Source organism: Sinocyclocheilus grahami, unplaced genomic scaffold, assembly GCF_001515645.1.
Source record: "Sinocyclocheilus grahami isolate Dianchi unplaced genomic scaffold, SAMN03320097.WGS_v1.1 scaffold7.1, whole genome shotgun sequence".
Lineage (NCBI taxonomy): Eukaryota > Metazoa > Chordata > Actinopteri > Cypriniformes > Cyprinidae > Sinocyclocheilus > Sinocyclocheilus grahami.
Window position 1 is genome coordinate 1,586,361 of NW_015505186.1, and position 16,664 is coordinate 1,603,024.

The 16,664-nt window shown below is 37.3% G+C and overlaps 3 protein-coding genes across 4 annotated transcripts in view; all 3 read left to right on the forward strand.

Moving 5' to 3' along the window:
* Positions 1-2,364: 2,364 nt before the first annotated feature.
* On the forward strand, positions 2,365-6,821 carry LOC107588751 (cytoskeleton-associated protein 2-like). The gene is made up of 7 exons (XM_016276981.1): positions 2,365-2,558; positions 2,937-3,006; positions 3,146-3,939; positions 5,050-5,389; positions 5,509-5,569; positions 5,706-6,027; positions 6,115-6,821. The coding sequence occupies exons 2-7, from the start codon at positions 2,986-2,988 to the stop codon at positions 6,401-6,403; spliced, it is 1,827 nt and encodes a 608-aa protein (XP_016132467.1). The 5' UTR covers positions 2,365-2,558; positions 2,937-2,985; the 3' UTR covers positions 6,404-6,821.
* A 764-nt stretch (positions 6,822-7,585) lies between these two features.
* LOC107588761 (52 kDa repressor of the inhibitor of the protein kinase-like) lies at positions 7,586-12,884 on the forward strand. Its single transcript, XM_016276994.1, has 5 exons — positions 7,586-7,854; positions 8,390-8,510; positions 8,882-8,962; positions 9,105-9,144; positions 10,751-12,884. Exons 1-5 carry the CDS (start codon positions 7,766-7,768, stop codon positions 12,646-12,648), a joined length of 2,229 nt encoding a protein of 742 aa, XP_016132480.1. The 5' UTR covers positions 7,586-7,765; the 3' UTR covers positions 12,649-12,884.
* A 2,153-nt stretch (positions 12,885-15,037) lies between these two features.
* Positions 15,038-16,664, forward strand: part of LOC107588767 (uncharacterized) — a 14,039-nt gene continuing 12,412 nt past the window's right edge. For both annotated transcript variants that reach the window (XM_016277005.1, XM_016277014.1), the window contains exons 1-2: positions 15,038-15,532; positions 16,121-16,241. In XM_016277005.1, the coding sequence (XP_016132491.1) occupies positions 15,444-15,532; positions 16,121-16,241 (210 nt within the window). In that variant the 5' untranslated portion in view covers positions 15,038-15,443. The remainder of the gene's footprint in view (positions 15,533-16,120; positions 16,242-16,664) is intronic.

Sequence of the window (16,664 nt, forward strand, 5' to 3'; positions counted from 1 at the left end):
GATCTTCTGTTCCCATTTAGCGCTATCAGAAAACCGTCACAGACACGCTCTGCATTCAGCTGTTGTTTTAGAGATGCAAATGCCTGCCTGAAGATGAGCTGTTACTGATAATCACACCATTTCATCAAACCTCACCCTGGTTTAACACCTGACTGAGTGGAGGAGTTCATACAGTTTCTCCTTAATTACGCTAAACCTGTCAGTGAGAAGGACAGGCCAATTGTGGAAAGCTGCAGTAAATGCAAGGCAACGGAAAATCAATGTTACATGTGGTGGAGTTTTAACAAATATATTGCTTTGCCAGGTTTTTAGCGAAGACAAGCAGAATCTGTCAGAGTTCAGGGAAAACAAGCTGTCTGTATGTATTAAGATCATCTAACCTCTGCTCTGTGATTCCCTCTTACTTCAATAATTTTGATGGACGATTTATTGTCCCTACACTTGTATTGTCTTGAGTCGGGTAGATGAGTCTTTGGATAAGATGGTCTGATGTCTTTCAGATATTTCCTAATATTCACATTATCCATGGCAGCTACCAAAATACATTACGTCCGTCGATTTCGCACAGAATGGCTTTAATGTTACCCAAATTCACTCTAATGATGCCTATTCTTCTCTAATTTTGCAGGGTCACCAAATCTGATAAGACAGTATTAAAGAATACCAAAATCTGAACACTGTGACCATCTTATTGACCATAGTAGGTGATGCTATTAATGTGCATCTTGAAGTCGAATTCTGTAGCAAATGAAGGTGAAAGCTGTGTAAATGGTTAGTTTAGAAATGCTGGTTATTCATATCATAAAGGATTCTGCTTGTTGCATTAGATTAAGCGCGATGTAGTTATTTGCAGAGGAAACCTTGAGAAGCAGGGGAGTCATCATCTCATGAGTCTTATTTTGATACCACACCAGCAATAATATTTTCCCTCACAGAAATTGTCTGTTAGTATGCAACTAGGTTTAGTGTGTCTAGATTAAATAAATGACAGGGATTGGTTGATTTTGTTTTTGGCTTGATGTTTCGATAGAGCCATATGGTTGCCATCAGTGCCATATGCGAAGTCTACTTCACATGAGAAACTGTAGGCCATGTTTAACTTTTTTCTCTTGTTACATCAGGATTGAATGACATTTATTATTTAAAAAAAAATGTAAATGATAGCTAAGTAGATGTTCATTTTAAGTCTTATTGTGAGCCAATAAGAAAACAATGCTTTTCATGTCCATGTCTACTTGAAATGGAATAACCAAGAAGTTTCATTAGTTCCCTCTTGCCTCTTGCTGGTTTACAGGAAAAATTAGTTGCCCTTCTTTATTTAAATAAAGGTCATAATTAACTGGCAGAAATGACCAAACATGTGTGACAGACCTCACATAATGATGCAGTCAGCAGAATATCTCATGAATTAACTATTGCATGAATTAAAGTGGAACCCCCAGGGAAGCAATTTGAGATCACAGTTGGAGTCATAGCCTTACAGCTATAAGCTCCTTATTTACTCATTATCACACACTGAAATGCAGGCACATTTCACATTCATACTGTTCAAATGGGTATTTTCTGCATAGAGCTGGTTTAGAGCATCAAGACTGGAATCATCTGCCATCTAGTGGCTGAATGTAATTTGCTATGCACTTGCCGCATGTGAGGCCTTTTGAGAGAACAAATGAACAGGAAAATGTCCAAACTTCTGAACTGCATTCTGTAGGTATGCAGGAGTTTAGAATATATTCAATGACATGCTTATCATTGACTTGCACCATGTGACCTAAAAAAATGCCAACAAAACATTTACATTACATTTAGTCATTTAGCAGACGCTTTTATCCAAAGCGACTTACAATTGGGGGATACATAAAGCGATTCTTCTTAAGAGAGGCAAACAGACACAAGAAGTGGTTGTAATACCAAGTTCTTAGAATTAAAAAAAATTTTTTTTTTACTAATTTACTTACTTTTCATCACATTAAATTCATATTTTTTAGATAAATTCATACATTTCATACAGACAAAATCAAATATATATATATATATATATATATATATATATATATATATATATACATATGCTGTTCATACACACTGTTTTCTCACATGAACTCACAATTTAAATTTTCTTACCGAGACTTGAGCTATCAAAAATAAAATTAAACTTTACATTTTCTTACAAAGACTAGGCCTATCTAAAATTAAATCAAACATTAATGTCATTAGACTGGAATTTAGGGCAGCTGGGTTCGTCAACAGTTTTGAAACTGAGCGCTTATGAGAGGAATTTTATTTAGGTTCAAAACAGGCTGCTCCCAGCTTTCTGTAAAAGGGGTGAGGACGACTCAATTTTAACCACGTGTTCAGAAACAGCCAATACGATTCGAAGGCTAGAGTGACTCACAAACGGTCTTCGCCAATCCGACAGCTCGCCGCGCTGAACTCAAATTTGTTTGAAAGAGCGTGCGCTGTGCTTGAGTGTAAGGATAATTGTTCTTCAAATTCAGTTATTAAACTGAGATATTTATACTTGGCTTACCTGACTGGTTGAAGAAGCAGTAGATAACGTAAGTAGATGCTGGTTTTTTGACAACTGTTATTAATTTGTTGTGAGTAACTTATTGTCATGATTTGGATTGTTTTGAAGCGTGCTAATGTACTAGGGACTCCTCTGATTCTTTTAGTACTGATAGAAAATTGGGAAATATTTTGAATTAAAATGTTCGACATGTTTATGAGGTATTTTTGTATGTCTGGTTGCAACTCCATCCTTTTCTATTAACAATATTAAGATGAAAGTCAAATGTATTGTAGAATTTTGATGTAGTTTACACATCAAGCTTGTGACCCAGCAAAAAAAAAAAAAAGGTAAAAAGTTGCCATTTTGTGAGACATCTTTTCTTGTTTTGCTTGTTTTAATGTTATAACAATGTGATGTTCTGCAGGGGAAAATAATCATCATCTTTGAAGAGCTGTCCTTTATAGGTGCACAGAATGGAGTCAGTGGCGAGAAAGGTGATCATTGCATTTTGTGAAGCAGGCCAGCTCTTTTATAGATTTCAAATATTTATTTCTCCCGTTTAGATGTGTGACAGATATTTGTGTGCTTGAAATGTGGTTTGCTTAATTCTGCTCCTTTATTCTTTCTATTCAGAGCAACAAGGAAAACACTAAACCACAAAAACAAGTCACCAGCAGTATTATATCAAAACAAAAAGTGATTTGTAGATCTGCACCCCTTCAGTCAAAGAATGACCTTAAGGAGGATAACTCTGGAACAAGAGAGAAGGAAAAGAATGTTAGGCCGAAGACCAAAACTAATGCTGATCCTACTAAGCGTAGCACACTAAGCCAGGCCTTCCGTACACAGCAGACTGTAAGACACAGGAAGCTTGTGGAAGAAGTTCAAAAACCACCCTCTACTGTCTCTGCCATCCAGAAGTCCAAACCTGGTACGTATAAGGGTCGTGTAGTACAGTCTAAAATCGACTGTTTCAGAAAACCCAGTGCTGATGTGAAGACCACAGAAAAGAAGGATGTGACCAGACCAAAACCTGAACTGCCGAAAGTTCGGTCCAAGTCTGTTACTTCCCTGCCAGCGTCCACTAAACCCAGAGTAAACTCTGCTTTGTCATCTAGACCGAAATCTGTCTCTGATATCCAGCTTAATGCCACTGAAAAACCAGTCCAGAAGTCTGTTTCCCATAAACGGATACCTCAAAAGGTCCAAGGCACTGTCTCCCAAGCAGGTGCTTGTGCTCTTCCCAGGTCAGCCCCTCTAGCTACAGGGCGATTGGCCATCAGCAAACCCATCGCTTCGAAGAAGAAAGAGATGACGGTGCAGGTGGAGAAACCCAAAACAGCCACCACTGAACAGAAAGTCTGCAGGCCTGTCACAAGTACAGTCAGCCAGTACAAAATACAAATAGAGACAGCTGACGAGAGAAGGTGAGTTGAAAACATTACCATCGAATAGTTTGGGGTCAGTAAGATTGTGTAATATTTATTTGATTAATAATTTTTTTTTATTATTATTCAGCCAGGGAGGATTAAATTGATCAAAGACATTTACTATGTTACAAAAATTATTAATCAAAGAATACTGCAAAAAAAAAAAAGCATCACACTTGACACAAAAATATTATTCTACACAACTGTTTTAAACGGAGATTATAATGAATAAAAATGTGCTCAAGAAATATTTTCTTGAGCATCCATCCAGCATATTAGAATGATTTCTGAAGTTAAATCATGTGACACTGAAGACTTGAGTAATGCTGCTGAAAAATCAGCTTTGACAACACAAGAATAAATGACATCTTAAACTACATTTAAAATAGAATTACTGTTTTACTGTATTTTTCCTCAAATAAATACAGTCTTGAGACTTTTTTTCAAAAACATAAAATCTTACAGACACCAAACTTTTCAACAATAGTTTATGTATTTTTACATTACCATCGAATAGTTTGGGGTCAGTAAGATTGTGTAATATTTATTTGATTAATACATTTTTTTATTATTATTCAGCCAGGGTGGATTAAATTGATCAAAGACATTTACTATGTTACAAAAATTATTAATCAAAGAATACTGCAAAAAAAAAAAAGCATCACACTTGACACAAAAATATTATTCTACACAACTGTTTTAAACGGAGATTATAATGAATAAAAATGTGCTCAAGAAATATTTTCTTGAGCATCCATCCAGCATATTAGAATGATTTCTGAAGTTAAATCATGTGACACTGAAGACTTGAGTAATGCTGCTGAAAAATCAGCTTTGACAACACAAGAATAAATGACATCTTAAACTACATTTAAAATAGAATTACTGTTTTACTGTATTTTTCCTCAAATAAATACAGTCTTGAGACTTTTTTTCAAAAACATAAAATCTTACAGACACCAAACTTTTCAACAATAGTTTATGTATTTTAGAAACTTGAATCAAGCATAACCTGATTGATTTTAACTGGACAAGTGTGACAATGTGCTGATAGAAGAGAATATATTGATGTGATTGTCTAATGTTTCATTTGTACTTTACTTTCAGAGCAAAGCTTGCAGAGTGGCTGGCATCTAAGGGAAAGACTCTGAGAAGGCCTCCGATCTCTGAAAATTCGGCAACCTTTTCAAGAAAACCAAAACCAGCTCCGCAGCCTAAAACTGGACCCAAAGCCACAACTGGTGCCCAGTCTGAGCCTGTCGTCCAGACTAAGGCTGTAAAGCCAACCGCTGCATTGAAATCTGACAACCAAACTAATGATATCGAAGTCCCTGACAATAAAACGGTGTGTTCTAGGAGATCAAGTAATATTATGAATACCACACTAGACTTGTTGGACAACAGTGATATGGATTTGCCAGTCGACCCAGAGATAAGAATGGAGTCGGTAAGAACCATTAGAGAGTCTTATTTGTGAAACCGATAAATAGACAGACAGAGATATTCGCTGATGTATATTGTCATTTTTTTTAATCGTAATTTCTGTTTTGCTTATGTAATATGCAGTTGGTGTTGAACTTGTGTGATAAATTGGAGGCAATGGAGACGCCCTCATCATGTGAAGATGGTGATTCCCATCCATATTCTTTATGCAGGAATTGCTAATTAACACTAATATTACCAGAGTAAACAAATTTATTCTCTTTTTGAGTCGCGATGTGATTTTTATAAATTGTTCATATGTTTTTGCCCATCCTCGACAGGTGTAAATGTTGACAAATCTGACGTGGTGGCAGAGAAAAGAATGGAAGTGCAAGTGGAGGCGCAGGAAATGGATGAAGTGTTTGAAATTCTGAAAGAGGAGGAACTGGGAGATGAGGAAGACTCAGAAAGTGACCTTACAGAAGACACTAAGAAACCTATTATAAAGAATGAGGATGAGGATGATGATCAGGAACCTAAGGAGAAGAAGCCATTTGCGAGTGAAGATGATGACAGTGATGAGGAGATGAAGAGCACCACTCCAGAGATGGCAGGGGCATCCATTGTGAAATACAATGTGAAAACGACTCCTTATCTGCAAAGGTGAGTTTGGGGTAATTTAACGGTATGTACAAAGACGCATACATTTGTAAGAAGTTTGAGTGTTCATCTGGTTTTCTCATCCTATAGTGTAAAAAAGATAATCGATTGCGAAACGGCACCAGGCAGTGGCTCGCGACACAAAAGCACCATCAAAGACCTCAAGTTTCTGACTCCTGTTCGACGATCGACACGAATCCAACGTAAGTCCTCTCGTCTGCCAGGTATGCTGAACGACCACGATACTTGCGTCTCCTCATTGGCTGAGCTAGTGCAGATGGAAGATGCAGATGCAAATGCTTTCATCTACAGAAAAAACCCAGCACTACTGGAAGACCTGCCTGATCAGCCTGAAGACTTTGCAAAAGTATGCAGTTAAGCAGTACAAGTTGATGTCACTTTCAAATTGGACCTTTATAAGCATTTGTAATGCCTACATTTTAAGCATTCTATGTGACACTATTAAAAATAGTTTATTTTAATATTTAAGTGTTTGTTGCATTTGGACTGCTAAATAATCTCCTAACTGCAATGGCTTAACAGTTTAAGGACAATAATTTGATTTATACGCACTATTATAAAAAGTTATCTTCTATGCTAACAAGGCTCATGCAGTGTGTGTGTGTGTGTGTGTGTGTGTGTATATATATATGCGCCTTTTCTGTTTTTTGTAACATTTTAACACTGCTTTGTTCATTTTGTGGACCTGGAAGTTTGACATGGCTGTAAAAAGGATTTTTGTTGTTGATTTGTTTTGAAAAATGAACAAAACCAAAGAATGTGTTGCCTTTCTCTCACTGTATATATATATATATGCACCTTTTCTGTTTTTTGTAACATTTTAACACTGGCTTTGTTCATTTTGTGGACCTGGAAGTTTGACATGGCTGTAAAAAGGATTTTTGTTGTTGATTTGTTTTGAAAAATGAACAAAACCAAAGAATGTGTTGCCTTTCTCTCACTGTATTTTTCTGTTGCTACTGTTCAGCTGTTCGGTTTTTCTTTTAAATGTGTAATTTCCTGAACCTACAGTAAAGTCTTTTTAAAATAACTACTTATTTTCTACAGAGGAGTTCATGAATCCCTTACTAGTGACCATGTCTTTTTAAAGGCAAGACGAGCATTCACTGTATTTTAACCATAATTGTGATCACTGAGCTAGTGACTGTATGACATCTTAATAAAGAATATATCAATGCAATATAAATAGCAGGTTGTGTCAATGTAACAGAAAAATTGGTTTTACTGTCTGATGCGTCTAGTTAAGGATTAATGAAAACATTTCTGTATATGGGAAAGAAACGCAATGAAAGGGCGACTATAAACGTTTCTTTTGTATTCAAAAAAGACTGTAACTCTTTAAATAATGTGAGTAAATGACATCTAACATTCTTGGCCGAACTACTACTATAATATTGCTTATAGAATTATTTTTCTAATATATCAACGGTTCCTCCCTAACTGTCGCCGACTTCTTCCTGTGAACGGCTCAGAGCATGCTGATTGGCTGGGAATTTGAACTCGCTGTGCGCGAGCAAAGCATTGTGGGACGGAGACGAACTCCAACGCGCTTCTCCTCCAGGCCACACAAAGCACTAGAGTGCCGACCAATTTACCGCTTTATTAGTCTTAAAAACGATATATTTTAAACTTTCTTTTAAGCTGTTCTTTCAGAATATCATCACGGTGAGTCCAATGAACTTGATTCGCTCTTAAAGATTCGACTCCGAGTGAACGCACGATGCCTAATTTTTGCGCGGCTCTAAACTGCTCCAGGAACAGCACTCACTCCGTGTTGGCGTTCTTCAGGTTTCCACGGGACCCAGAGAGGTAAATTACACACGTTTTCTCACCTAACTTTCCCTGTCATCTAGACGATAGGCGACTTCGTGTTTAACATTCATTTATTTTCCAGTAAGTTACAGACATTGTGTGCAGAGCTGTATTGAGCCAGTTAGCTTGCTTGGCAGATCAGATGCTAAGTTGACTGTCAAAATGTAATGTTTACATGCTGCACAAAGTATTGTTATATAACCGGGAGTTGTTTATCAGGCACCACAGTTTTACTTTGCAGTTGTATTGTTTAAATAAGATAAGAAAGTGTGTTTATTAGGCCAACTGCCTGATAAAACGCAGTTCTGATTGAATGTACTGAATGTATGTCATAGATATGAACTACATTGATGCCATTATGGATGTTGTGTATTAGCAGCTAGACACAATAACATTGTATATTACGTTAAAAACAAAACAATTCAGAGAATATGCACTGTTACAGTATTATAATGCTATATCCACGGCATAATGCTTAATGTGCTGTGGCAGAAGCTAACAGCCCTCCATTCATGAGATATTTGCTCCCTAGGTGTAAGAAATGGGTGGAAAACTGCAGTCGCTCAGACCTTAAAGATAAAACACCGGACCATCTGAACAAATACCACAGACTGTGTGCCAGACACTTTGAACCTAACTTGATAACCAAAACCGTAAGTTGCTATTAATCTTTTTGTGTAATTCATATGTAATTATTGTATTTTTTTAATGTACTTTACCTTCATATGAATTATACTTTTACATTATAAGAAATGGTATAGGCTATGCATCAGGGAAAGGGTGTATTTTAAGTGCTGTTTCTGCTCACTTTGCGATTCACTGATGTGAACATAAAGTGTGACATAAATTACAGTGAAAATATAAATATTAAAAACTGCAAAAGTACAAGATTATACAAGAATTTAAAATTGTTGTGTAAGAGTTTTAAATATAGCATATAAAACAACTGACATCATAACTTCCCATGAATAAATAACATGATCTCTAACATATTGCATTGCGCATTATTGTGATTATTATCCAGAGCCCTTTCAGGACCGTACTGAAGGATAATGCGTTACCAACCATATTTGACAATCCTTCCCTCAAACGGTCGAATAATGAGGTAAGAGTTGCTCAGTATTAATCAATGAGTTGTTACTGTACTGTATTAAACCTGTCTCTCAACATTTTTAAGGTAAATGTCAATTATGTGTAAATACTGAATGTGAAGTGTTTTAGTAATGAATTTGGTATGTTTCTAACAGACAGAAAATAAGGATTCCCCTGAAGCGAAGAAGAGTAAATGTGAGTTGTTTTTGTGTGTTTTGTTTGTTCCTTTGTTTTATGATGCAGTACTATTTAGATATTACGATATAATTTTCTCACATATTTACATACCCGGCTTGCTGAATCTGTAATCTGGAGGGATTTTTTTTATTTATTTTCCAGTAAGTTACAGACATTGTGTGCAGAGCTGTATTGAGCCAGTTAGCTTGCTTGGCAGATCAGATGCTAAGTTGACTGTCAAAATGTAATGTTTACATGCTGCACAAAGTATTGTTATATAACCGGGAGTTGTTTATCAGGCACCACAGTTTTACTTTGCAGTTGTATTGTTTAAATAAGATAAGAAAGTGTGTTTATTAGGCCAACTGCCTGATAAAACGCAGTTCTGATTGAATGTACTGAATGTATGTCATAGATATGAACTACATTGATGCCATTATGGATGTTGTGTATTAGCAGCTAGACACAATAACATTGTATATTACGTTAAAAACAAAACAATTCAGAGAATATGCACTGTTACAGTATTATAATGCTATATCCACGGCATAATGCTTAATGTGCTGTGGCAGAAGCTAACAGCCCTCCATTCATGAGATATTTGCTCCCTAGGTGTAAGAAATGGGTGGAAAACTGCAGTCGCTCAGACCTTAAAGATAAAACACCGGACCATCTGAACAAATACCACAGACTGTGTGCCAGACACTTTGAACCTAACTTGATAACCAAAACCGTAAGTTGCTATTAATCTTTTTGTGTAATTCATATGTAATTATTGTATTTTTTTTAATGTACTTTACCTTCATATGAATTATACTTTTACATTATAAGAAATGGTATAGGCTATGCATCAGGGAAAGGGTGTATTTTAAGTGCTGTTTCTGCTCACTTTGCGATTCACTGATGTGAACATAAAGTGTGACATAAATTACAGTGAAAATATAAATATTAAAAACTGCAAAAGTACAAGATTATACAAGAATTTAAAATTGTTGTGTAAGAGTTTTAAATATAGCATATAAAACAACTGACATCATAACTTCCCATGAATAAATAACATGATCTCTAACATATTGCATTGCGCATTATTGTGATTATTATCCAGAGCCCTTTCAGGACCGTACTGAAGGATAATGCGTTACCAACCATATTTGACAATCCTTCCCTCAAACGGTCGAATAATGAGGTAAGAGTTGCTCAGTATTAATCAATGAGTTGTTACTGTACTGTATTAAACCTGTCTCTCAACATTTTTAAGGTAAATGTCAATTATGTGTAAATACTGAATGTGAAGTGTTTTAGTAATGAATTTGGTATGTTTCTAACAGACAGAAAATAAGGATTCCCCTGAAGCGAAGAAGAGTAAATGTGAGTTGTTTTTGTGTGTTTTGTTTGTTCCTTTGTTTTATGATGCAGTACTATTTAGATATTACCATATAATTTTCTCACATATTTACATACCTGGCTTGCTGAATCTGTAATCTGGAGGGATTTTTTTTAAATGCATTTTTATTTAGTAATGCTGTAATAAAGTTCTTTGACACATTCTACTTATTTACATGAATTCCACTATACAAAATAATTACTGAATTTACACAAATATTTTTTATTTATTTTTTTTCAGCGGACTCTCAAAGTGAGCCAACGAAAGATGATAGTGAGGCAGCAACCAAAGAGATCAGTGAGAGCAAAAATGGCGATGGGGTTGACAGCAGCCCTCAGGTCATTGATGAGGAAACGCTTAATAAAGAGTATCTCAAGTCTTTGTTCGATGTTGTCATGATGATGGGAACGCAGAACATCCCTCTGCATGGGCACTCCGACAAAGAACCCAGAAGCAAAAGCTTCACTCCCAGCAACTTCCAGGCACTGTTGGAGTACCGCATCAACGCAGGTGATGAATTCCTCAGAAAGAAGTTTGAGGGGTCGCCCGTAAACCTCGAGTATTGCTCCTCTACTCAATTGCAGCAGATGCTGGAAGTGATCGAAAACTGCGTTCGTGAAGAGTCGTTGGCTGAAGTTAAAGAAGGACGCTTCTTCTCATTGGTTGTAGACAACCTGGTTGAGATATGCGGAGAGAGCCGTCTCCCATTGTTCATACGTTTTGTGGGCAAGACCAACTGCCTCCGGGAAGAATTTGTCGGGTTTCTGCCTTTTGAAGGTGATGTGGAGGCTATCACCAAGAGGCTTATTGGTGAAGTGACCGAAAAATGTGGCCTGGACATGCAGTACTGCAGAGGACAGGCGTATTTGTGTTCTGGTGTGTCCGCTATGAAGGTCAAAGCAGTGGTGGCCAGAATAGCTGAGTTACACCCGCTAGCAGTTCTCACCCCTTGCTCCAGTTGCTCTCTAAACATCTGCCTGGCAAACACAATGACCTTCACAGGAGTGCATCTCGTCATGTGTACCCTGAAAAAGCTGGATGCATTTTTCAGTAAGTCACCATTGTTACAAAATCAGCTGGAAAGTGCTATTTCGATCTACTACCAGGGAAACGATGAAAAGGCCAATGTCCTCAAAGGGGCCTGTTATTTGAAATGGACAGAGCAGCATGATACGTTCGAAGTAGCTGTCGACCTCTTGGAGTCTCTTCTGCTTTGCATGGATAGCATCCATGATAATGAAGATCACAAATGGAGCGATGAAGTGGCACACAACGCCTTTGTCATATCCGAGGCATTGGCCGATTTTGAATTTGTCATGACGTTAGTAGTGCTGAAGAACACACTTTCCTTCTCCAGAGCCTTTGGTAAGAATCTGCAAGGCCAAACAAACGAGGTCTTCTTCGCATCTAGCAGTCTAACTGCGGTTCTGCATTCGCTGAATGAAGTTTACGAGAATATCGAGGTCTACCATGAGTTCTGGTTTGAGGAGGCTGTTAACCTGGCTGCAGCTCTTGAAATCCCAGTGAAAGTACCCAGGCTGTACTTCAGAAAACGACCAACGTCTGGTGAGGAAATCCAACCTGAGACCTACTATAAAGAGCAAGTCACCCTTCCAGTGGTCAGCCATGTGATTAAGGAGCTGTCTGATCTTTTCTCTGAAAATCATCTGAAGGCCCTGAAGTCCTTGTCACTTGTCCCTGCCATCATGGGACAGTTGAAGTTCAACACTGCAGAGGAGACCAGTGTAGACATTTATAAAGATGACTTGCTGAACCCAGACACCTTTCCTGCCGAGTTACACTGCTGGAAGATCAAATGGAAGCATGGCACTAAAGATGTTGTACTGCCATCAACCATCTACGAGACGCTTCAGCTGTCCGATGTGAAGTTCTTCCCCAACGTGTGTGCTCTCCTGAAAGTCCTGTACAATCTGCCAGTCTTTGCTCTGACAAATGACAAATGCTGCACCGCGAAACAACGACTGACTGCGTACCTGGAAGATACACCTGTGCATCACAGAAACAAGAGCATGGCTCTGTTCTATATTAACTGTGCTATTAAGCATGATTTGGACAGCATGGTGGAGAAATACTTGAAAATGTATCCAGATAGTGAGCCGTCAGAGAATCGTGATTGATTACAGGCAGCAGCACAGTCTTACATATTGCAGTATGATGAATCTTGTCAATCAGCAGTTTGTAATTTTGCAGCTATAATTTTGTTACTTTTGCTTATTATGTACAGTCGTACAAGATTAGCAGGACTTGAGCTTTTCTTATTGTTCTACCATTTCATTTAACATGCTATGGTGTATATAAAAGTGTACCCCCAGTTTGAATTTGAAAACATTAAAAAGAGCTTTTGCTGACCAACTCCATGAATGTCTTGAAACTGTTAAATGCATTTTTCAGAATTAAATACATACTCTTCAAAAAAGGAAAAAATCGTATGTTTTCTGTTCTTAGTTATAATGTGATATTATTGTTTTTTTGTTGCTTTGGTGCAATTTTTCACAAGCAATTCGTAAATTTTCAAAACTCTTAGTACTAATATCACAACAGATAATCAAAAGTGCATTTTACTTTTCTAACATTTCAGCATTTTTTCACACAATACACACAAATATGTAAGTGTTTAATCTGTGGCTCAGTGGTAGAGCATTGTATTAGTGGCGCAAAAGGTTGTGGGTTCATTTCCCAGGGAACACACATACTGGTAAAAAATGCCTGAATGCACTGTAATGCATAAATTTAACTATTATAGTTTCATAAAGCTATTACTATTGAACTTTTAATTTGCATTACTATTAATCAGACTAATACATTTGTCTATTATTTAATCTAACTCATCTTAATGGTTAATCAGTGACTCATTTAAAGGAAAGGAAAGGACATGACGTGTGGTGACCCATACTTGGAATTTGTGCTCGGCATTTAACCCAAGTGCAGACACACAGTAGTGTGTAGTGAACAAACACCCGGAGCAGTGGGTAGCCAATGACCTTCAGTTGGGGGTTCGGTGCCTTGCTCAAGGGTCTCATCTCAGTCATGGTATTGCATGAGCACTGGACATTCACTCACCCCACCTACAATCCCTGCCAGAACTGAGACTCGAACCCGCAACTTTTGGGTTTCAAGTCCAACTCTCTAGCCATTAGGCATGATCTAAGATGATAACCACTATTTTGTGTGTGTGGTGTGGTGTGTGGGGGGGGGGGGTTCAGGTAAACCCTATTTTAAAGATGGCAATATCTAAAATCATTGTCCTTTTTTGGGTCCAATGAGTGTAGGGGGAGACAGTATAAAACCCATTACTCCTATGGAATGTCACCATAATGATAGGAAAATCTGTGCGTGTGTGTGTGTGTGTACCTACCTACTGTAACCATATTTTGGGGACAAATTGGTACCCAGAAGTAAACAAAACTTGACAAAATCACCTAAAACCTCCCTTTGAGGACGTCCTCATTTGTAAAACCGTGTGTTTTGCTATTTGAGAACAGCAAGACACAAGGAAGAGGAACTGATCAGAGATGTATCAGAAGAAGGGAGACAGATAGCATCAAATACAGCATTTTACATTACATTATGCCATGTGATACTGTATATAGAAGCATTACCATGATAAAGAGTGCACATTACTATAACTCACCCTTCATCTGAAAAATTCAGCTAGAATAGAGATTCAGTCATATGGCACAGTGAGGACATTTACTGCATTGACAGTAAACTCTGTTCTAGCACAAAACCTTATTGCCATGTCATACCTTCATCACACCTTTTGATAGATAACACACTGGATAAATACTTTTACAAACATTATTGATTTTATGTGAGATATGCAAGTTAGGTCATGTAAGTTTATTTTCTAGCATGACCGTTATTACCTCTATTACTGTAATTATTTCAGCAACAAAGGTGATTTGAAACGTATCTTGCATTGTTTGGTCTTGAATGAACTGATTGTTAAAAGTACTAAATTGAAAGAAGATCATACTGTTGTGTTTTGGTGATTAATTCAAATGTTCTCAATACATATCATATAATGATCTTGTGTTTTGAAAATCATGAGATCAGGTTTTGAAAGAATGACTAGTGGCGTTCCAAGTGTGATCAGTTTAAAGTTTTGTACTAAGAGCTTTGAAAATGTACACCTTACTTGTGAAAATAGTACCAAACCAATAAAAAAAAAACTAAATATTTTATTTGGTCAAATAATGTATTATAACTATTATCATTAGCATATAGCAACGGTCTTCGCTTATTTGTGTTTTATGACATCTTTCATAGGAGCAAAATAAAATTAAACAGCTGTGTGACTATATGAAATAGTAACATCAAATCAAAACAAGCTGAATTTGTCATTTATCGTTGCAAAGTACATCAACGAAGCATATTGGATCATTCAAAGTCAGATGTTAGTATGTGGGACTAAATGGGTTAAAGTCCTATGAAATATTCAGGACTTCAAAAAATGATCAACTTCTGTTATTAAAAGGGTGTGACCTCGAATGTTCACGCGGGTTAGAAAATAACCTGGGCGCCTCGTGGAGAAGGGGAACAAATTTGTATTTGAGTTATCATTTTGTGATGATATTTGTAAAAATCAGTTGTGCAGCCATTGCGTGACTTATTCTGGAAATGCACATGAGAAGGGGAAAGAATGACGGTGATGGAGTTATTTTTGGGGGGATCCGTCTTCAGTTTAGTCCGTTTCCGCTCTACATAGGTGTTCTTCCTGGTTGTTGATTCCTCTGAGAAAGTAGCAACGTTTCGGCCATGAGCAAGTTCCAGTAGAATGCACGCGACGATTGGAAATAACGCCCAATAGCGTGAAATCTATGTAGATGCGCGCGCGCTTTTTGCTGCCAAAGCGTCTCCTTTTGCGCTGAAGGATTCGTGCAATGCAGTGTTCATTTTGATTAAGTCCAAAATGCCCGACTGCTGTGCCGCAGCAAACTGCAAGCAGAGTACGGACCAGTCCAACGTTTCCTTCTTTAGGTTCCCGCTGGATCCCGTTCGGTGAGTGCAGCCTTTGGGCGTAAATGCAATCGCAATTTAATCGATGGTATTTTTTTCCTATTTCGATATTTATTTACAGAAAGTACAGAATGAGCAAATTAGCATCGTTTGTTAGCTGGTTAGCTTCTGCCCCCTTTTACAATGATTCATTGAATGCATGGCTCCCTTATTGTGGGCTTATGCTTTCCCTGCGGCTTCCATTAATCTGGTTTTGTAAAGATTTTTTGCTTTGCCAGGGCCTGTTTTTTAATTGGCAATCATGAAATTAGGCTACCTTTCGCATTTCTTCAACGTGATTGCTGCAACTTTTAAGGGGTTACTGTAAGCAATTGACTCCTGTACACGTTCGCCATCATCAGGCCCTTCCCAAAATGGCAGGAATTTAATTCCCTCAGAATACGTTATTCTGTTCGGGGCTTGATTTGTACTTTTGCTTTCTGCTTGTGGGATTTGGATGTCAAACTTATTGTGGCGGTTATTAAACACATTTGCTTTGTTTTAGACCTGTGATTTTTGATTGTTGAGATTTGTAATAATGGTGAAATATCACTTTTGCACTACTGCAGTAACCTTACTTCATATCTTTAGATGTAAACAATGGGTGGGTAAATGCCACAGAACAGATCTGGAGACCAAAACACCTGAAGATTTACACAGCAACTACAGATTGTGCTCAAAACACTTTGAGACATCAATGATATGTCAGCAAGTAAGTTTGCATGGTTTTGGTGAGCATCTTCTATTAAAGAAAAAGTGAGATTTGTATTATTATTTCGTCATGATGTGAGTAAACAAAACCAGTGAAATGATATTTTTTACTAGGATTGATGTGTAGGGTTGACCAGTAGGCTGGCATGTGCCCTATGTTCCCCCAGAAAAACTGCATCATTTTTGACACTGGTGAATTACTAATGTTTGAAACCACTTTTTTGTTTGTTTATTTGTTTTGCTAAAAGTTTAGCTATGCATTAATAAATTTAGCATATTTCCCAAAATGAGTGTATGCTGTTCCGGTTGCTCAACTACATGGTAAACTTTGCATGTAAATGAAATACAATTAGATTGGTCTTGTGAATAGCCATTTGTAAAGTTTCATTTGCTTTACTAAAAAAAAAAAAAAACTTTTTTTTTT